Source organism: Aplidium turbinatum, chromosome 7 (assembly GCF_918807975.1).
Source record: "Aplidium turbinatum chromosome 7, kaAplTurb1.1, whole genome shotgun sequence".
NCBI classification, from domain to species: domain Eukaryota; kingdom Metazoa; phylum Chordata; class Ascidiacea; order Aplousobranchia; family Polyclinidae; genus Aplidium; species Aplidium turbinatum.
In genome coordinates this window covers 16,396,050-16,419,124 of record NC_137478.1, presented here as the reverse complement: position 1 = coordinate 16,419,124, position 23,075 = coordinate 16,396,050, and the positions used below count along the sequence as shown (strand labels likewise).

Below are 23,075 nucleotides of genomic sequence, written 5' to 3'. Positions count from 1 at the left end.
GGAAACTGCGATTAGCGAGGGTTAGAGCATAGATTACTCTATGGTTAGAATTAGGGTAGGCTAAAGGGTAAGGGTTAACGGAAACTGCGGAAAAATTTTTGCGGAAACTGCGATCAGCGAGGGTTAGGGTTAGAGCATAGATTACTCTATGGTTAGAGTTAGCGGAAACTGCAAAAAAATGTTTGCGGAAACTGCAATCAGCGGACTTCGGTTTTGAGCTATTTTTTCTCTCGATCTTTTCAGGGGGAAAATTTTGAAATGATTGCGGAAACTGCGATCAGCGACTTTGGCTTTTTTTAATTTTTTTTCTTGATCTTTTCAAGGTACGAACCGACAGTTCGAACTGTTCATGGTACGAACTAGGTGGCATCCGTCCGCAGTCACAGCATGTGATGTCTGTGAAAAATACCATCTAGATCAGTCACATTTGTTCGCTGAGAAATAACACAGGAACTAGTGATACAAATCGTTATTGCATAGCACGAACAATGGATGCAACCTAGTTTGTACCATGTACAGTTCGTACCCTCACTCTCAGTTCGTACCTTGAAAAGGTCGAGAGAAAAAATTAAAAAAGCCAAAGTCGCTCATCGCAGTTTCCGCAATCATTTTCCCCCTGAAAAGATCGTGAGAAAAATTAGCTCAAAGCCGAAATCCGCTGATTGCTGTTTCCGCTAACATTTTTCCGCAGTTTCCGCTAACCCTAACCATAGAGTAATCTATGCTCTCACCCTAACCTTCGCTGATCGCAGTTTTCGCAAACATTTTTCTGCAGTTTCTGCTAATCTTTCCCCTAATTCTAACCATAGAGTAATCAATCAATCATTTTATTTTTCGTCATTAACGCGTCCGGGACAAAAAAGATACTAACTACCGTCAACCGGGGTGACTTTGTTCACCGGGGTGACTTTGATCAGCACTGTTTTAGCTTTGTAATCGCCAATTTGAGTAACTGGACTTTGCTCAAATTCCAAGGATTGGGTCTGAAGTACTTGAGCGAAGTCCAGTTACTCAAATTGGCGGTTACAAAGCTAAAACAGTGCTGATCAAAGTCACCCCGGTGAACAAAGTCACCCCGGTTGACACAAAAATCGATATAAACCTACCAGCAAGTTAACGAACGGGAAAAGGTGGCAAAACCTTGAAAGGTTTAAACTGTGCCTGAATGAAAAATTATGTATTAGGCTATATATCAGTAGTAGACTGGCCCAAAAAAAATAAAAATCGGAAATGTCATGCTCCACAAGCATTTTCTTGTTGCATTTAACCTAAAACTTACTCCTGCCAATTTTTTTTCGATTTGAAGAATGTTTGGAGGTAACTCATAACTTCACATTTTTGTTAAGAAATTGTCTGAAAGACATTTTTCACTTTTTAGGTAGTTTTTGGCTCAATTAATTCAATTTTTAACATTATACTGCACTCACACTTCATACATTTTTTTTCTTTATTGTGTGATTTAGACCAAATCGGTGAAGATTTATTCATTTACTGGATAGCCAGAATAATCTCAATTCTCAATATCTAAAGTCTGGACTGGAGTAACATTATATATGGTGCATTGCATGACAAATGAAAAGTTTTACATAGTTTTATTATCGATCAAGCTTTGTTCAAGTTTTTCCAAAGTTTTGACATATTTCCCAATTCAAACTTTATGTTGTAATCCAGACTTGGTTGGTTCAGGATATTGATTGCGGTGATGACACACAACTTGAAGTAAACATTGACGCTGTTCTTCGTCTTTTGTTAAAGTTTCATTGTACCGTTGTATGAACGATACACCCCTTTCTGCTGTGTCATTCACAACTTTCGGGTGCAACCTAGTTCGTACCTTGAACCATTCGTACAGTCAGTTCGTACCCTGAAAAGATCGAGAGAAAAAATGAAAAAAGCCGAAGTCGATGATTGCAGTTTAATAGCACAAAGCCGAAGTCGCTGATCGGAGTTTCCCCAAACAATTTGAAACAAACTTGAAGGTTAGGGTTAGCGGAAACTGCGGTTAGCGCAAACTGCAAAACTGCGGAAAAGTGTTTACGAAAACTGCAATCAGCAAGGGTTAGGGTTAGAGCATAGATTACTCTATGGTTAGAGTTAGGGTAAGCGGAAACTGCGGTTAGCGGAAACTGCAGAAAAATGTTTGTGGAAACTGCGATCAGCGAAGGTTAGGGTTAGAGGAGAGCATAGATTACTCTATGGTTAGAATTAGGGTTAGCGGAAACTGCGGAAAAAATGTTTGCGCAAACTGCGATCAGCAGACTTCGGTTTTGAGCAATTTTTTTTCTCGATCTTTTCAGAGGAAAAATTTTAAAATGATTGCGGAAACTGCGATCAACGACTTCGGCTTTTTTGAATTTTTTCTCTCGATTTTTTCAAGGTACGAACTGACGGTCCGAACTGTTCATGGTACGAACTAGGTTGCATCCACAACTTTCAGCTGTCGTACTCTTGCTTGCAGTGATCTATAGGCATCATCATCATGCCAAATCGCAGGGGGAGTCAAGAACAATGAACTAATTTCATCTTGGTTGATGGTAATAAGATCAAAAAATTCCATTGATCTACTGGTGACAAATGTAGCGAGCGGTGCGCAATAGTCAAATGATTTCACATCAATTTTCCTTGCAACAGTAGGATTTGGTTGTTCATAATGTTCACCTAAATTACGTATCATCTCGGTCTTCTGAGTGATGGAAACTCCATCATCAAATAATGCCAAGGGAATGAGATGCTCTGCGAAATACCACAGATGGCGGCCAATAGCTTGCAGAGCAGACTTTTTAATATCCGGTACTAGATATATGTGAATCAGGGAAATCATGTTGTGGTCATTCAAAGGAGCCTTCTCTGCACATGTTGCCTCGTTCCAGTATCTTGCATAAATTAATGCAACAAATAGGCACAATTTTCGAAGGCCACTTTGTTCTGATGATGTCAGTTTCACTTGATCTTTGAACAAAAATATCTTTAGACAATAAATGGCTCTAGCCATCCATCTGGCATTGTGCATCGCTCCTGGAGCACGAAAATGTGGGGTTTCAACCAAAGTTCCACCAAGAAAAATGTAGCATAGTTGCAGCAGTTCTTTATAATCTGCCCTTGGAGTTGATGTTTTCATTGCCTCGCCATAATATACTTGCATATCTTCTCTCAATTTTTCCGTAATGCCATTAAACGCCACATTATCGACTGGGTGGAACATAGTAACATCAATGAAAGGCCATCCTTTCTTGAAACGCTGGAATAGACCCATTTCTGGACCGCCAGGTTGCCCCAAGGAGGTCAAAAATACTTTGGACAACACCACTTCAAAAATGTGATGACGACAGGCTATCCAAACAACTTCACGGCCCAATGCATTCTCAATAAGAGTGCACGCACCCATCTTCAAGCCTGTATTAGATGCAGTGGTGTCAAAAACAAGCCCTTGAATTTTATCTTTCAGCTTCCACTCTTCAAGTGCATTGAAGCATGAATCAGCTTGTGCTTGCCCAGTGCCTCTACCAATTTTTGTTACACCAAGAAGTTACTCTACTTCTGTTACTCCAGTGACTAGGATAGCAATGCGATCTACCATTCCCTGGCCACTAGCATCGATTAATAATTTTCCATCCCAGTGCAGAAGAAGTGGGATTTTCGGTGTGAAAACTTGGTTTAAACCGGTCAAAACCTAGAAAAATACTTTTAAGTAGTGAATGGTCGGCTACCTGGGCTATGGGCTATTTAGGAAATATAAAAGCAGTTGTGAGTTGTGACCATTTTGATATGCAGGCCTCGAAATAGCTGGCGGCCATGGCCGCCTGAACTTTCAATAATGGCCGCCAATACCGACCTGTCAGGCAGCCACAGATGGCTGCCTGTAAAAGTTGTACAAAAGATTATATTTGTCTTGGATTTTTCAGCGCCGCCAAGAACAAGACATCCAGCAGCGTTAAGACTACTACCTTAATTACATGTCATGCTACGCAACGGGAGGGCAAATGTTGCCCAAATTTTATGGCAAAATTGATAGCAAATGTTTTTCATAAAAAAAATTGTTGAAATAAATTCTTGTACTTCAGTTGGCTGTGCAAATGGTTCATCGTTCTACCAAGCACTTTTTGGTTCATCAGAAACTTATTTTTAGAATTTGAATTTTCTCAATAACTAAAATAACCAACTGATTGAAATATCAAAAACAAACAGAGAAATTGAATATTTTTTGTTCCAAATCCAGCATTTAGGTTATTGTTGATCAATACAAAACATAGTTGAACATCATTACTAAACATGGAGGGTAATATTTTTAATTCAATTGAAAAGCAACTTGATTCAAACACTAAAGGGGTTTTGACCAGTAATAGGTGGTCAAAACTGCCCGGTTTAAACCGATCAACCCTGATTCTTATACTATTGAATTATTTATACTGATTTGTAGTAATACTTTTCATCCATCACGCATGTCAAGATGATGTCGATTTTGTTTAAAAAAGGTACGTTTTTAGATGGAAGAAGATTTTGATAAAGAAATTGCCGCATCTGAGGCACCAGAAATCAAACTTTTTGGAAAATGGACAACCAGTGATGTTCAGATCAATGACATATCACTGACCGTAAGCTAGTATTTTTAATTTATTCTGTTAATTGTTTTGGAAAAAACTTTTTTGTAATACTGTTAAGGAGGGGGTGGCAGTTTTAATTACTTTAGTCCTGATGTTTGGATACAACAGTATGCAGACGAAATCGGTTAATAGTATACCGTTTAAACGTATCAATCGTTTATTTGAATCAAAACCTGAAATCCCAAACCAAATCCAATCTAATGTTAAGTAAAAACATCGGTTAAGCATATTCCGCTTAAAAGAATAAGTCGGATAAAAGCATCAGGATTTGCTTCTTGTTTGCATACTTCATTCATTTAATCGTATAATTGTACCGGTAAGCGAAAAGAGAATGTCTCTTTTTTGCTTTGCATAATTGTCTGCAGTGTTCAAAGGCAAAATGAAGCAAAGGTGAGACAGATGCATGCGATCAAAACAAAGACAAATGTCTGTAATCCCAGGCCATAATCTTATGTGCTAGACATCACACTACAAACAACCAATTTTTGCAATGCTGGGCTTCATCAAAACAGAAGAGCAGACAAAGGGAATAATCACACTTCCCAATAAAGAAGTTAAAATGCTTTTGATGTCACCCGTCGGCGACTGGCCTTCCAAGGAATGGACGCGGACAAATTATTTCGGCTTGAGAGGGAAGTGTTGGAAAGCATGTCCAAAAGTTTAAACCAGAAAACTATGGAGAATTATTTTAAAACTGCTGAAAAAAGTAGCCTATTATTGTGAAATGCAGTGCATAATTTCATTTGTGCAGTTTCGTTCAGTTAAAGAACATTGCAAATTAATTATTTTACCAGACAGCGCAAAAGACTTGAAAAAAAAACTTTGCTATTTCAAAATACCTCTATTTTCGTAGGCCATGTTTCATACCCAAAACTACACAGCTGGTACGGAGCTAAACATGGCATGCTTAAATCAAAAAAATTAACGGTCAAAGTTCGCTGGTTGTAACGTCACAGAGATGGGTGAGATTAAAAGAAGTCCGATTGCCGCAATTTGCAGAAAAATGCTTTGATCGTACATGCTCTCCCAGTCAGCAAAGCTGGTCTTTTTTACATTGATTCAACGTCTGCAGACGATAAATCAATGTAAAAAGGACCAGTTTTGCTGGCTGGAACATACAGCATAATGTTATGTAACACAAAACTAGTAAACTCTTCAAAGTTTAACCAGAACTGTAAACAGTTGTAGGAAGTACCGGTATCAGTTGTAATGTGCGTTGCAGTAGGGTGTGTCATACTTTTGCAAAAATTTCTTTTTTATCGGCTATGCTAAAAAAGGTGATATTTTAATGACAATAGCAAGTCCTGATAATTTGAAAGAATTTGAAGAAGGTCTACCTACATCGATTTTCACTTGAAAATCTTCATTTTTGGCCAAAATTTGCATTTTTTAAAAATTTTCTTGATTTTATAATTTGATACCCAACAATTTTTTTTAGCTTTTTTGACTCCAGTATGGCTCAAAATAGTTACACTCTCTCTCCTAAATGTGGTTAAATGGCTCTACCCTCCAAAAACATTCTTGTAAATAATGTCAAAAACCAGTGAATTTTGAAAAAAAAGCCAAGAATAGTCTCCATTATTGACTTTCTGATTTGAGGGCAATGAGGATCCTGACATGCTTGTATTTTGCAGAATATCAAAGGATATGATTACATTCTAAAACAACATTAACAATAAAGTGATAAACAAAAGTTTACAAGATAAATATGTGATAAAGTGATTAAATCATTTGTGATGCAATAATGAACTCTGGTTGCTTGATAATGGTAGCTTGAAGGTTGCTGGTTTTCCAGTTTGTTTCGGAATGAAAAACCAAGGAAATAGTAGGCTTTCAAAGATAATTTAGCAATATCCAACACCAATGTATAAAATCAATGTGAAGATTGCTGATTTAACAAAAGCCAGCTTTAGTTCAGATTGGTTTAACCTGTTCACTGGGTTCAGTGGTCAGTTAATAGCCTAAGATTGTTAAATTTTGCAGTAGCCTATGTCTGCAATGTTTTAATGTCATTCAAAGCTTATCCAGATCGCTTTTTGGTTAGATTCATCAGGCATTGTTTTAACCAGATATACAGTGCTCGTACAATATAAGTTATAACTTAAGCTAAGCATTCAGCTAAGGTTTACCATGCAAAGTAACGTACTAAGCACAAACTATTACAGGTAGGCTACTGCAAAAAGTTTAGTCATTGTTTTGTTTTTGTTGTTTCCAGATCATTTTTACTGTTAGTAAAACTTGACTGCAGTTTTAATTAAACAGTCATTATGGCTACTAACACAAGAAGTGCTTCCAGCTGTCATTTAAGTAATATGATAGGATGTGGCAGCAAGATGCTGCCATCAGAACTTCCAACTGTCAGAGATGTGCTGAAGCTGGGTCTCTTTTTGTGAGAAACAAGTGAGACTAATCGCAGAAATTATACACAGAATGAGCTCATTACAGATATCTACAACCAGGTGTATGCTCAGTGGCAAAAAGCTGATGCCCTATTCAAATTCCCTGTCATTATTGCAGAAAAAAGCATTATGAACCGGTTAAAAAAACTGTGGAATAGAGCAAATGAGATTGCAAGTGGTAAGGGAAAAACCAAAGCACGCCAAAAGTTTCTAGGAAGCATAGACTCATTGTTTGACATCCTTCATTGCAACTGTGTTATAAAAACATGTGATGAATGCCAATGTGGTTCGGGTTGTGAAAAAGTGGTTCATATTTTCTGTACCTGCACCCGTGAACACAAGATTCCAGTTATGGATTTAGAGTACATCAAGGGACAAAGGGAAAAATAGCTGCAAGGGGCCCCATCAAATGTCTCATAAGGATGTTTCTGAAACAAGAAAACAAACTGCAAGTGCTTTAAATCAAAAAAGGAAGATGGAAGCCAGCGAGAAAAGAAAATTTAGACTAGAAGAGAAGGATGAAATGTTCGAACCTCAAGAAGAAGAACAAGACGACTATCAAGCAAACGAAAGTCCACAAGATAATGAATTTGTTCTAGAAGCTTCTGCTGGGCCTTCTACTATAAAGCGACGTAAGCGTAACACAGAAAAAATACCAAACATTGCATTAGCTAGTTTACGACACAACACAGGCTTACGAGAGGCAGCTGAAATAGCCAGTGCAGCTTGGATGGATGCTAGGGTGCACACAACCCCCTCATATGCTACAATTGACTTATAGATTTGTGAGGTTGTTCCACTAGTGGAAAAACTTTCCGGACTCGAAAATTAATGACATCGGGCCATGTTTATGTGGGCCACCATCCACTCAAAGTTTCCAGATATCTACTGTAGGCTTAATTGGAAAATTTTTCCTTTTTTTGTAATAATTTCTTTCTTTTTATTTTTTTCAGAAACATAAGTATATACGAATGTGCACTATAGGATTATTATAGATAAAAATCTGCTTTGCCAGTCAGCAACAGCCATTATCATTTTGTTTTCGTTCAGTTTTACACATTTTGGAAGAGACGTACCGTAACGTCAATCCGTTAAATCTGAGGCCAGTCACATGGCTTCAACAAGACTTCAGACAAAAATATTTGGCCTGGGTGATGCTGTGACAAAGGAGGATGTGACAATTACAGGCTGCCTACTGCTCTGCAGCTCTGCCTACTGCTCTGCAGGTATTAAGAAGCATCATATTTCATGTTGAAGATGGATTTAGTGAGAATCGCACTAAGTATGATGCAGCAAAAATGGTGTATGTACAAGTTGTCCCGTTTTATCAAAAGGGAGGAATTCCGATGTTAGCAGAACAGACTTGTTGCCAAAAGATCACCAAGCTCTTAGCAGAAAATGAGAAGTTACGGAAAATACCGAAAGCACGTCGAACAAGTGCATCTGTGATTGCAAAACTCAATGACTATGAAGCGCATTTGTCAAAGACGTTCCCGCTATGGCTGAAAAACGCTGAGGAGGTTATATCAAATCCTGCAGACATATCTTTCTTAAAATCAATGATGACAGACAGGACAGCCACAATAGCCGGATTAGACTCTATTTCATGTGCACGAGCCAGAAGGAAAGAAAATAGGATTCTGAGTGCAGAAAAACGACGAAAATACTCTAAAAAAGAAACACAAAAACTGTTTTCTACTGTAAGTCTTTGTGACAGCACTAGCGAAGAAGATGAACAACCTCTGGTATCGTTTGCTCCCAAGGAGAAACCGAAATCTCATAAGCGAACCTGGCGAACTGGAACTGAAGCAGTCATTCCACATGATATCATTAAGTCCCCAAAGTTAGTGACGTTGGCTGCTCGAATGAAGATGACACCAGCACAACAGGCAGCATTTACAAAAGCATTTGTGGATGAAGTTGGTGGTGATTCCTCGAAAGTTTCCACATCCTACTCTGTAGCTGATAAATCGAGGCGTCAAGTAAGTCACGAAGTTGCTCAAGAAGTTAGGAAATTTTGGGTTGCACCAAAATTTGCATCCATTCACTGGGATGGCAAAAACCTTCCTTCTCTTTGTGACAAGTATGAACAGGAAGAACGATTAGCAATCATTGTTGGGGACTCACGAGAATTGAAGGTGCTTGGAATCCCAGCATACAAGACCGGTACTGATGAACTAACTGGTACAATCATCTCAAGAATGTGCTACAATTTACTGACAAATTGGCAGTGCTCAGACAGTATTATTAATATGGTATTTGATACAACGTCATCAAATACTGGGCATCTAACAGCAGCGTGTATCAGTATTCAAAACAGATTGGAACGCCCTCTTCTCTGGTCAGGTTGTTTACATCACATCGGTGAAATCGTTGTATCACATATCTTTGAAGATTTGAAGCTAGAGGTTTCAAAATCACCAGAAATGAGCATCTTCATGAGACTCCGCAAGAACTGGAATTCTATTGCACATGGCAGTGGCCAACTGCTAAATACACTGGATATCAACAGCTTTCCAGTAACAACGCACGATCTCATTCAGAAACTCAAAGATGACATTGTTCAACTTGCACAAAACAAATACGAGTTCATTCGAGGCGATTATAAAGAACTTATGAACTTGTGCATTGCTTATGTCAACCCTGGTCTACAAAATGTGAAATTCTACAGTCCTGGGGCCACACACAAGGCCAGATGGATGGCCAAATTGATTCATTCCTATAAATTGGTGCTCCTGGAAAATCAAATAGCTAAGTTACCTAAGGGAACTATCACGTCAGTTTCACAAGTGGCTAAACTGAAAGATCTCATAAACTTTATTTCACTCGTCTACTGTACATATTGGTTTCGGTGTAGTGTTGCTGTAGATGCTCCTTGGAACTGTTTGACTATGTACAAGAACATTCTCAAATATGGAGCAGTGCATAAGTTGATTCAGATGCTGCTGAACGTAGCTTCAAACGTCACTTTTGGTATCTCTCTGCTGAGATGGTACCACTTGCACTGTTCAGCTCTGAAGTTCAGGAAGAGGAAAAACGTCAGATGGCTGATGAACTTATACGTGTAAAACCTACAGATCCTGTTTTTAAACCAGTAGATCGGTTTGGCACTGGCTTCGGGAAACCACGCTTTCCATCAGAAATCAATCTGGAATCAAAACTGACAGATTTTATCACAAAGGACTCTTGGTTCTTTTTCTCTGTTTTAGAGATAAATGATGATTTTCTTCCTTTATCAGTAGAGAAATGGTCAGAATCAAGAGTCGTACCAGAAAGCTGTTTACAATGTTGGTTCCATCAATGTCACAAATGATGTGGCTGAACGTGGAGTTAAACTGAGCACCGATTACCTACATAGTGCCAGAAACGAGGAACACTATCAAAACACTTTACAAATAGTGGAAGCTAACAGAAAAGACACACCTAGTTTGGGAAAGAGAAAAAACTAATATCCTCTTGCACAGATTAGGCGATGACATTGCTTTCTGTGACAAAATGTGTTAGTAAAAGTTTGCAGTTGCTGTATACAAATTTAATACCAGACTTTCGTGTAGCATTGTTAACTTTCTATGTGTATTTGATCTATTTCCAGTGCAAAATTAGTATTTTAGACCACTTCCGCTCACTGGAATTGTATTTTTAGCTATTGCAACGCGTAAAAAATGTAAATTCACAGAGATATCCTGTAGACAAGCATATTCTTTTAATTCCCTATATAATAAATAGTCATACAGGCATAGTTTTTATGAGTTTTATGCATTTTATTTTGTTGCAACATACAAATTCTGCTAAGAAGCGTGAAAATAAATCAATATTTACTAAATGGCAGCCCTGAAAATTTGAATGGGATGGTGGCCCACATAAACGTGCCCCAATTTTACTGATTTTTGGGACAGGAAAGTTTCTTGGCTAGTGGAACATTTTCACAAATCTACAAGTCAATAGTACAAAAAAAGTAAAAAACAGGGGGGTTGTAAGCACCCTAATGGATGCTGGGATTATAACAAAGGATGACCTATCTAAGGTGATTGACCATAACAAGCTCAAAAGAGCACAAACAGAAGTGATGAAAAGTATCGAATCCAAGCTTGAAGAGCAGATCAAAACGGAAGGAATTTCCTGTGTGTTTTTTGATGGAAGCATAGACAATACTAATTCTTATTTCTATGTTGAAGGATCTAGCCAAAAGTACCCAGGAATGGTAAAGGAGGAACATTACTCGGTGTGTAGTGAGCCAGGAGGAAAATTTTTATTTCATTTTACACCAGATACTGCAACTAAAGAAAAGAAACATGCTGAAGTCATTGCTGAGAAGATATTCGAGTGGTTGGTCGAAAGAGGATTGGACAAAACTATCCTGGCGGTCGGCGGTGACTCAACTAACGTAAACACAGGTTGGAAAGGAGGAGTAATGCACTGTTTGGAAACCAAATTGAACAGAAAACTGGTTTGGATAGTTTGCGACTTGCACACTGGAGAGCTGCCTTTGAGGCATCTTATAATTGCTCTTGATGAAAAGACCGTATCTGATAGTAAGTGGTCTGGACCCCTAGGCAAGATGTTAGACGATGCGACGGAGATGGAGATAAATCCAAGTTTTCCCACGATTAGTAGTGGTCCAGCACTTCTTAATCTTCAACCAGAAATTATAAAAGATCTGTCTACAAATCAGTGCTATGCATAAAAAATCCATGAAGCTATAAAAACTGGTAACCTCTCACCATCTCTCGCTCGCATGGAAATTGGCCCTGTAAATCATGCTCGCTGGCTCACTACCGCTCTTCAATTCTGCCGAATTTGGATTTCCAAGCATAATTTAAAGGGAAAAAGGCTACAAAATCTTAAAGCATTGTTCAATTTATCATGGGGGTCTATCTTCCTAACTGGTTTAATATTAAAGTGAAACATAAATAGACAGAAGGTCCCGCCAATTTTTTGTTCATGCTAGAACAGATAAGAAAGCAAAAGACCGAAGTGCAGCAGCTGGTCATTCCTGCAGTGCAAAGATCAGCTTGGAACGCCTTCAGCGAGACAATTTTACAGGCAATGCTTTGTTCCCAGGATGAAAGTGAAAGGGTTTGGGCCGTTAACAAGATCATTGAACTGAGAGGAGAAGGAGAAAGCAAAGTCGGAAATGAAGCAGTGCGAGTGAGACGGGTGGAAGAGATTAATATCGATGCAACTAAGATTTCAGACATGATAAAGTGGGAAGCATCGGCTTATGAGCCACCTCTTACATGTTCTCTTACAAGCAGTGAACTGAGAAAGTTTGATGCTGTTCCTATGGACGTGCCCATGTGGTCTAGCCACACACAAAGTGTTGAGAGGTGTGTAAAGATGGTGTCTGAAGCAGCAGCAACTGTTTTTACACAAGAACGAAGGGAAGGGTACATCAAATCGTAGCAGGTTAGCCGTATGCTGATGACCAGAAATCATTCCAAACAAGACATAGCAAAGTTGATCCAGTTTGGCAGTTTCGAAACAATTTAAATATCCATTTTGCCAACTCTTGTTGTGTTTCTGTGGTTGTGCAACAATTATCTACGTGTTTTACGATGTGTTGCTGTGTTTTAAATGTTTTTTCATTTTTTTTTAATTTTTAAAAAAATTAAAAAAACTTCAAATTGTCTCGAAATTTCAGATGCAAAATGATGTAGGTAAACAAACTTCAATATTGCTAAAACTTTTTTCCCCAGTACTAGGCATAGATTTGCACCATTTGTTGGGGTAGCCGAGAGAATATTTATACAGATTCTAAAAATCAAAAAATATGACACACCTTAGCGTTGCAGCCTAGTCAGCACAATTACGTCCATTCACGATAAACCTTTTTTTAGTAAATTGCTTTTCGTATAATCGTATCAAAACGTCTTGCAAATAGGTGATTCGATTAACCGATTTCGTCTGTATTAAGTAGAATAATAAGTATACTTCTACAACAGCATACTTCTAGAATTTTTTTTTCAATAACTTTTCGAAAAAAAAACTACCCTTAAAATCACTTTTCAAAGGTGGGCAAGAGAAGGTGCGGAAACGTTTTTCAAATTCACAACTATATATACATACTTTTGCAAGGTGCAAAGGTTGCATCAGGCGATGCGCAAAAAACTAGTTTAAAATATGCAGAGCCAAAAAGGATAAACTACAAGCATACAATTGTCTGTTTAAAAGTGGATTATTGCAGGAAGTCGAAGACTATAATAAATTGTTAAAAAGAAATTCGATTGTGACATTTATCCTGTCTATAAAATGTTTAAAGTAGGTAGATATTTCCAAGTAAATTTGTCTACCTCCTTTGCTCTATGTTGTGTGTATAAATTCAGTTGTTTGCATGATGCAAACCTGACATACATCATCGGTATGTCAACAAGACAATTGACAACTAGAGCCTGTTCTCATGTGCAACATGTCAAAACAGAGTTTCCATCAAGCAAGGTCTGAAGAAGCAGGTCTGAGAATCAAACCAAGATTTTAAGATTTTGGAAGCCCTGACTGTAAAATATCACGTCTTTAAATACTATGTCACGTCATGCACAGTATTTAGACAAGTTCGTGTACCAATTTTGTACCATAACAGCATTTGTGATTTTTTTTTATTTTCTGAGTCCCTGATTGTGGCTTATATTTAACTGGCTTTTGTATGTTGTAACATGTAATCATGATAAAAAAAATTTACTTGTATTTTGTACTTTTAGTTAATATTGTGTGTGGTATCAAAATACTCAAAACTTCAGCTATTAAACCGAAATTACAGCTGCAACTGTTGCTATACAAAGGTGACTGTTTTTACATTTACCATTAGAGTGGTCCAAAAAAAAATTTTTTTTTAGTGCTCATTTATTTTTAAGCTTCAAATGATTAAAAAGTTAAGTTCCCAAGGTTTCATAGCAATTCGTTCACTGTAAGTACTGCTTAGAGTTTTTCATTCTTTCAAAAATCTCAACCTGAAACCATGCGAGACAATAATATGTCATTTTTTCATTACAAAATATTTTTACAGTCACTGTTCCCTATCAAGTAATTTAAATTAAAGGATGGGTACCGTAAAGTTAAGATTACTGTAAAGTTAATTATTTTGCGTATTTGTACATGATTTTAACATCAATTTGGACAAAAATCATGTTTTTTGAAACTTAGAAGGAACACTGTTTACTGTTCATAAAACATAAAATGCTTCCCAAACAACGATTATTGCAGATTATTAAAGTATTTGTTTTTATTGATCCCAGGATATTTCTTTCTGTGTCTTTCCACAACTCATGTCATTGACACATATGGAAGTCGCTAAATAGTTTTACAGCTCTTTCAGCAGAGTCTTTTACTACTTTAATAGCCTTTGACCATATCTTTTGCCGCTTTATAGCTTTCCAGAGCATTCCACAGTTCAGTATCTTGATGACATAATCAAGACAAGCAATTTAATTTATCAATAGATGACCTTGGCCATCCACCGTGCATGGTGGAAGACACCCGAAAGCGTACGCCACGCAATAGTTTTCTCCAAGGAAAATTAGAGCAACTTCAGTAAGCTTCCGGTAATCATCTGGTACTACCATTGAGTGTAAAATGTAGAAATTTTACGGCTTTTTTCTTGAAATCCGCAAGAGTGGTTTTTAAACGAGGACCTTCACAGACTTCGTGTGCATCTTTGTTAAAGCTTGACCACTTCTACTTGAATCTTTTAAACAATGGAATGGTTGGAGCTAAAGATAAACTGAAAGCAGCAGAAAATACATCACGACATATAATTTCAATTTCATGTATGTGACGATTGTGACGCCTCCAGGCTAACCAAAGCAGTTTACAGATATCAGCCTCGAAAACACGCTAGGAAATCAGAGCTTCTGTATCCCATTCTACGTTCTAAACACCTAGAAGCTTCTCATCATTCTTACAGGTGGCAATTATTGCAATTCTATCTTCTTTTTCCTCTTTCCCTTTTATTGGTGGAACAATTTTTTCATCCCAATGAACTACAACTCCTTGCCATCCTTTAACACTTCTTTTCAGTCACTCTGTTTCGTATTCTAGTTTGAGGGGACAATAGGTTTGAGGACTGCTATAGTAGCCAGCCTCTAAGAATGGATATCTTTTATCTAGTATCTGAGTGCCTTGGGAAGCACATTAATAGGTATATATCCAACTATCCATCCGCATGTTTAATCACGGGATGCTGCGATGCCTAATCCAGTGTGCGGAAAAATAATCTTCCCTTACATTTAAGTTTGTTATAGTTTCATCATAACTTACATTAATTAATTTATATTATTCATGCACATTGCACAATAAAACTACTGTTTTCCACCATTGCCTCAACATTATCCCCCCACGCATGATATGATATAAAACTTTGGGAAACTGTTTTTAGGGTATTGTATCCAGATGAGCTATGAGCATCCATGCTACAGTAAACTTTAATTTTTTGTATTCTAAGTTGGACCACCCTACTCAGGGTGAATCACAAAAAAACAGCTTCAAGTTGTGGAAAGACACAAAAAGAAATATCCTGGTATCAATAAAAAAACAAAAACTTTAATAATCCGCAATAATCGTTGTTTGTGAAGCATTTTATGTTTTATGAACTGTAAACAGTGTTCCTTCTAAGTTTCAAACAAGCGTGATTTTGTCCAAATTGGGGTTAAAATCATGTGCAAATATGCAAAATTCTTTACTTTATAGGGAACAGTGAGTGTAAAAAATTTTGTACTGAAAATATGACATATTATTGTCTCGCATGGTTTAAGGTTGAGATTTTTGAAAGAATGAAAAACTCTAAGCAGTACTTACAGTGAACAAATCGCTATGAAACTTTAGGAACTGAGCACTTAGAAACATTTTGTTTTCTTTTTTTGGACCACCCTATTAACCATGTCAACATTAAAAAAGGCAATATCAGTGGTCTTGGAATAACTGTTAGTGTTGTATCCTAAAAGCAGGGCTGAGGTTGGATTTAAAGAAAAAAAACTAAATATTCTCCCTATTTACTGAGGAATCATGAGCAATTGGTAGAACATTCAAAACTAAATCAATTTACTTGCTTTTTCATTTATGCAATAGCATCAATTAGACACAAACTACTTTCAGTTTTCAAGTGAGCATTTTGCCGTCCCCCGGGCGTTTTGATTTTGCAGGGGGGGTATGATTACCTTCGCTTAAAAGGGCGTTTTGATTATTAGGGGGCATTCTGGTTTAACCTATCTACCGACCAGCGTAACGATTTTGTCACATCATTGTCTGGATAAACTACTCAACATGCTCGCACGATAGCCAAACCATTTCTCTTGCACCATCGTCGTATTTGATTGACCAACCGTTTTGTTTACAAATGCTATCTATTTAAAATTTGACTTCAGAATTTTTTCAGTATATCACAAAATCTGGTGAGTTCTATTATGACGTAACCACTAGCCTACTACCAGTATACTGTTTTCATGCTCGCAAATTTATATTTGCTTTTCGTAATTAATCGTTCTTGTTGCGGGGCGGTATAATTTCGCCAGTTTATAAAGGGGGCATTTGGCCAAAAAGGGTTGAGAAACATCGGCCTAGATGAAGTTCATGTAGCTGGTTAGGGTGTGTCATATTTTTTGATTTTTAGAATCTGTATAAATATTCTCTCGGCTACCCCAACAAATGGTGCAAATATATGCCTAGTACTGGGGAAAAAAGTTTTAGCAATATTGAAGTTTGTTTACCTACATCATTTTGCATCTGAAATTTCGAGAAAATTTGAAGTTTTTTCAATTTTTTAAAAATTAGAAAAAATTGAAAAAACATTTAAAACACAGCAACACATCGTAAAACACGTAGATAATTGTTGCACAACTACAGAAACACAACAAGAGTTGGCAAAATGGATATTTAAATTGTTCCGAAACTGCCAAACTGGATCAACTTTGCTATGTCTTGTTTGGAATGATTTCTGGACATCAGCATACGGCGAACCTGCTGGGATTTGATGTACGGTACCCTTCCCTTCGTTCTTGTGTAAAAACAGTTGCTGCTGCTTCAGACACCATCTTTACACACCTCTCAACACTTTGTGTGTGGCTAGACCACATGGGCACGTCCATAGGAATAGCATAAAACTTTCTCAGTTCACTGCTTGTAAGAGAACATGTAAGAGGTGGCTCATAAGCCGATGCTTCCCACTTTATCATGTCTGAAATCTTAGTTGCATCGATATTAATCTCTTCCACCCGTCTCACTCGCACTGCTTCATTTCCAACTTTGCTTTCTCCTTCTCCTCTCAGTTCAATGATCTTGTTAACAGCCCAAACCCTTTCACTTTCATCCTGGGAACAAAGCATTGCCTGCAAAATTGTCTCGCTGAAGGCGTTCCAAGCTGATCTTTGCACTGCAGGAATGACCAGCTGCTGCACTTCGGTCTTTTGCTTTCTTATCTGTTCTAGCATGAACAACAAATTGGCGGGACCTTCTGTCCATTTATGTTTCACTTTAATATTAAACCAGTTAGAAAGATAGACCCCTATGATAAATTGAACAATGCTTTGAAGATTTTGTAGCTTTTTTCCCTTTAAATTATGCTTGGAAATCCAAATTCGGCAGAATCGAAGAGCGGTAGTGAGCCAGCGAGCATGATTTACAGGGCCAATTTCCATGCGAGCGAGAGATGGTGAGAGGTTACCAGTTTTTATAGCTTCATGGATTTTGTACGCATAGCACTGATCTGTAGACAGATCTTTTATAATTTCTGGTTGAAGATTAAGAAGTGCTGGACCACCACTAATCGTGGGAAAACTTGGATTTATCTCCATCTCCGTCGCATCGTCTAACATCTTGCCTAGGGGTCCAGACCACTTACTATCAGATACGGTCTTTCCATCAAGAGCAATTATAAGATGCCTCAAAGGCAGCTCTCCAGTGTGCAAGTCGCAAACTATCCAAACCAGTTTTCTGTTCAATTTAGTTTCCAAACAGTGCATTACTCCTCCTTTCCAACCTGTGTTTACGTTAGTTGAGTCACCGCCGACCGCCAGGATAGTTTTGTCCAATCCTCTTTCGACCAACCACTCGAATATCTTCTCAGCAATGATTTCAGCATGTTTCTTTTCTTTAGTTGCAGTATCTGGTGTAAAATGAAATAAAAATTTTCCTCCTGGCTCACTACACACCGAGTAATGTTCCTCCTTTACCATTCCTGGGTACTTTTGGCTAGATCCTTCAACATAGAAATAAGAATTAGTATTGTCTATCCTTCCATCAAAAAACACACAGGAAATTCCTTCTGTTTTGATCTGCTCTTCAAGCTTGGATTCGATGCTTTTCATCACTTCTGTTTGTGCTCTTCTGAGCTTGTTATGGTCAATCACCTTAGATAGGTCATCCTTTGATATAATCCCAGCATCCATCCAAGCTGCACTGGCTATTTCAGCTGCCTCTCGTAAGCCTGTATTGTGTCGTAAACTAGCTAATGCAATGTTTGGTATTTTTTCTGTGTTACGCTTACGTCGCTTTATAGTAGAAGGCCAAGCAGAAGCTTCTGTAACAAATTCACTATCTTGTGGACTTTCGTTTGCTTGATAGTCATCTTGTTCTTCTTCTTGAGGTTCGAACATTTCATCCTTCTCTTCTAGTCTAAATTTTCTTTTCTCGCTGGCTTCCATCTTTCTTTTTTGATTTAAAGCACTTGCAATTTGTTTTCTTGTTTCAGGAACATCCTCATGAGACATTTGATGGGGCCCCTTGCTGCTATTTTTTTCCCTTTGTCCCTTGATGTACTCTAAATCCATAACTGGAATCTTGTGTTCACGGGTGCAGGTACAGAAAATATGAACCACTTTTTCACAACCCGAACCACATTGGCATTCATCACATTTTTTTATAACACAGTTGCAATGAAGGATGTCAAACAATGAGTCTATGCTTCCTAGAAACTTTTGGCGTGCTTCGGTTTTTCCCTTACCACTTCCAATCTCATTTGCTCTTTTCCACAGTTTTTTTAACCGGTTCATAATGCTTTTTTCTGCAATAATGACAGGGAATTTGAATAGGGCATTAGCTTTTTGCCACTGAGCATACACCTGGTTGTAGATATCTGTAATGAGCTCATTCTGTGTATAATTTCTGCGATTAGTCTCACTTGTTTCTCGCAAAAAGAGACCCAGCTTCAGCACATCTCTGACAGTTGGAAGTTCTGATGGCAGCATCTTGCTGCCACATTCTATCATATTACTTAAATGACAGCTGGAAGCACTTCTTGTGTTAGTAGCCATAATGACTGTTTCATTAAAACTGCAGTCAAATTTTACTAACAGTAAAAATGATCTGGAAACAACAAAAACAAAAGAATGACTAAACTTTTTGCAGTAGCCTACCTGTAATAGCTTGTGCTTAGTATGTTACTTTGCATGGTAAACCTTAGCTGAATGCTTAGCTTAAGTTATAACTTATATTGTACGAGCACTGGATATCTGGTTAAAACAATGCCTGATGAATCTAATCAAAAAGCGATCTGGATAAGCTTTGAATGACATTGCAGACATAGGCTACTGCAAAATTTAACAATCTTAGGCTACTAACTGACCACTGAACCCAGTGAACACTGAACAGGTTAAACCAATCTGAACTAAAGCTGGCTTTTGTTAAATCAGCAATCTTCACATTGATTCTATACATTGGTGTTGGATATTGCTAAATTATCTTTGAAAGCCTACTATTTCCTTGGTTTTTCATTCCCAAACAAACTGGAAAACCAGCAACCTTCAAGCTACCATTATCAAGCAACCAGAGTTCATTATTGCATCACAAATGATTTGATACACTTGGAGAAGGTGTTTTAATCACTTTATCACATATTTATCTTGTAAACTTTTGTTTATCACTTTATTGTTAATGTTGTTTTAGAATGTAATCATATCCTTTGATATTCTGCAAAACACAAGCATGTCAGGATCCTCATTGCCCTCAAATCAGAAAGTCAATAATGGAGACTATTCTTGGCTTTTTTTTCAAAATTCACTGTTTTTTTGACATCATTTACAAGAATGTTTTTTGAGGGTAGAGCCATTTAACCACATTTAGGAGGGAGAGTGTAACTATTTTGAGCCATACTGGAGTCAAAAAAGCTGAAAAAAATAGTTGGGTATCAAATTATAAAATCAAGAAAATTTTTAAAAAATGCAAATTTTGGCCAAAAATGAAGATTTTCAAGTGAAAATCGATGTAGGTAGACCTTCTTCAAATTCTTTCAAATTATCAGGACTTGCTATTGTCATTAAAATATCACCTTTTTTAGCATAGCCGATAAAAAATAAATTTTTGCAAAAGTATGACACACCCTAGTAGCTGGTGAAAACAGGTTCATTTAAAACTAATTGTTATAAATATATGAAGTGATTTGAAAGTGTGTAAAGGATTGTTTTATTTTATTTTATCGTAACAGTAATAAGATTTTATTGTGTACAGTATTGGGTTGACAAGGTTTAAATCATAATGTTAAACTATCATACAGGGTAAATCTAAGTTATGATATGCTTGGTGCCCAGTTATTATGCTTTTCTGAGCGATATATGTATATTGCATTGTATTTAGGATTACTTGCCAGTGAAGGACAAGTTTTCCAAATATCTTCCCCATAGTTCTGGTCGATACCAAGTTAAGCGGTTTCGCAAAGCACAATGTCCAATTGTTGAACGTTTGGTCAATTCGATGATGATGCATGGACGCAACAATGGCAAGAAGCTTCTAACTGTTCGCATAGTGAAGCATTCATTTGAAATCATTCACTTGCTTACTGGAGAGGTTGGTTGACCTGAATGTTCATAGCTTGGGTTCTACATGAGAAACTATGTGAAAGTGTGAGATGGTGGTAAGAATGAACAAGTACCGGTAAGCCCAGAAACGGGTTATAGTGCAGTGTTTGCATACTTTATGAAGAACCCATGGCCCATCTTAATCTTTCGGCTTCATGTCCAAGTAATAAGCTTAGTAACCTCTTTTAATAAGATCACTCAGACTGAAGCACGTTTTCTTTGTCATATATACTTGCATCACAGTTGCAGTGAAATATACCTGGTTTGTTGAGACAGCATCCTACATGTTAATTTGTTAAAGGCATATTCTATCAGCATATATCATATATCCGCCTATATACATACTTATACATCTGAAAAAACTCCTTGCAGCAAAAAATAAGCATTAACAATCGCTGAGAACAAAGTTTCATTTGTAAAAGTATAAGTTTGAATATGGCATGATGTTCAAGCTATTTTTTTGTGATGTACTGATTCACAACCATTTTTATGCTTTCCTTTCATCAATCACAGATCATTTCAACCCTCACTTGTGTTTTGAACTTTCCTATGATATCAACCAATTGAACTAGACACATGCAATTATGACATCATAATGATAAACAGTGCTAAAAATGAGTAGTTTGCTATTTAAAGAAGTTTGGGTAACGATTTCCAAATTACTTTGGTTGTCGAATATCTCAAACTGGAGCCAATTCGATAAAATTAAATGCATTTTCGGAATCAATTTTGAAATACTCCAGTGTGACTGATCTTTTGTGCCAAAATTTTTCTGTTGGCCTATGTTGGTTTATTTAAAATCTTTTGACTTCACCTATGCTCCAAAAGGATGTGTAGTGGAATAAAAAAAACAAAAAAAAACGGAGTACCACACTAAATTGGCATATTCAAGTTTATTCAATTTGGGTTCATTTACCAATTTAGTGTGGTACAGTACTCTGTACTTTTCAACCGATCAGTTAACCTGTATGCAGTCGACCTTCACTTTGGAAATTTAACTTGTGCCATTGCAACTACGCCAGATATTTTTCAAGGTTAAGCAGAAATGCTGTATTGAGGTGGTGGTTGTACAAAACTAAAACGAAAGAAAATTACAACTACTCAAGATTATATTGTGACATGACATGTGTCATACAACCAGTTGGTCACAAGGAAGTGAAAGTAGGACCAACAACAAAGAAATTTACAAAAAAAATAATGCTTTTCAACTCTGCTACTACTGAAAACTATTAAAGTTTTATAAAAAAGACATCACACATGTGACAATTAGAAAAGAATTGGAGTGCAAAATAAAACATGAAATTCACATAATTCCAAAGAGGTACAGGGAAAGAGGAGGCGAACTTGGAGAGATGATGTAAAACCATGGATTGACTTGTCAAACATCAGAGAAGCAAAAACAGTAGCGGAAGAACATGACGTGTGAAACAGAGTTGCCAGTTCTGTGGTTTTCTTGCAGAATTGGGCTAGTTTTTGTTGTAGTTCTGCAAGGCTGCGATTTTTTCTTGTTGAACGACCAAAAATTCTGCGTTTGTTTGTCGAATAGTAATATAACGTCACAAGAGTCAGATAAAGCGTTTGCCGCGAATTACCGCACAACTTGTGTGGATGTATGTCAGAGTCACTTAAGTTTTTAATCGCACGCTGATTGAGTGATTGCAAAGGAGTATCAAGCGCTAAGTTGTGTATCTACCGTATAGCCTATTATTGTTGTGCTCCGGGAAGAGAACTGTTGTAAACGCAAAACTGAGGATCGTAAAAGAAAAAAAACCTTTGGCTATCGTTGTCGGCTCCAGCTCATGTCCGAGCATTGGTTTCGTCTTCAAATCGAATTTGGCTTCAGATGGTATGTGGCTTTGGAGGCCCAGTCTATGATGGAAAAGACGTGGGCAAAGTCATATTGTATGGAGGGTGGGGGACGTGGTAGTTTTAGCTTTTCTTTTCTAGTGTTTCGATTTTCTTGGGCTTTTTGTTCCTTGTTTTTTTTGAAAATTTCCGTACCTTCCCTAGTTATTTTTCTCCGGAGTAATCTGTCGCTAGCAAGTTGTTCCCATGAATCCAAATCAATGTTTGCATGGCTGAGGGAGACTTTCAGCTGATTTTTGTATCTCATTTTTGGTCTTCCAGAGGGTCTTTCCTGTCTCTCTTGTTCACCATAAAGCATTATTCGAAGAAGCCTTGTTGGGTCCATTTGCATGACATGTCCTGTCCAGCAAAGGCGGTGTTGCAATATGGTGGTTTCTGATTCCTGATGAGCTTGAACATCTAGTGAAGCCGTGCTATCGCCAGGGCCTGACCTT

The 23,075-nt window shown here is 37.5% G+C and overlaps 1 protein-coding gene across 1 annotated transcript in view; it reads left to right on the top strand.

Annotated features, from left to right (window-relative positions):
* Positions 1-23,075, top strand: part of LOC145774377 (small ribosomal subunit protein uS7) — a 44,223-nt gene that overhangs the window by 662 nt on the left and 20,486 nt on the right. The window contains exons 2-3 of the mRNA XM_082585615.1: positions 4,485-4,592; positions 20,555-20,764. Of these exons, the coding sequence (XP_082441741.1) occupies positions 4,485-4,592; positions 20,555-20,764 (318 nt within the window). The remainder of the gene's footprint in view (positions 1-4,484; positions 4,593-20,554; positions 20,765-23,075) is intronic.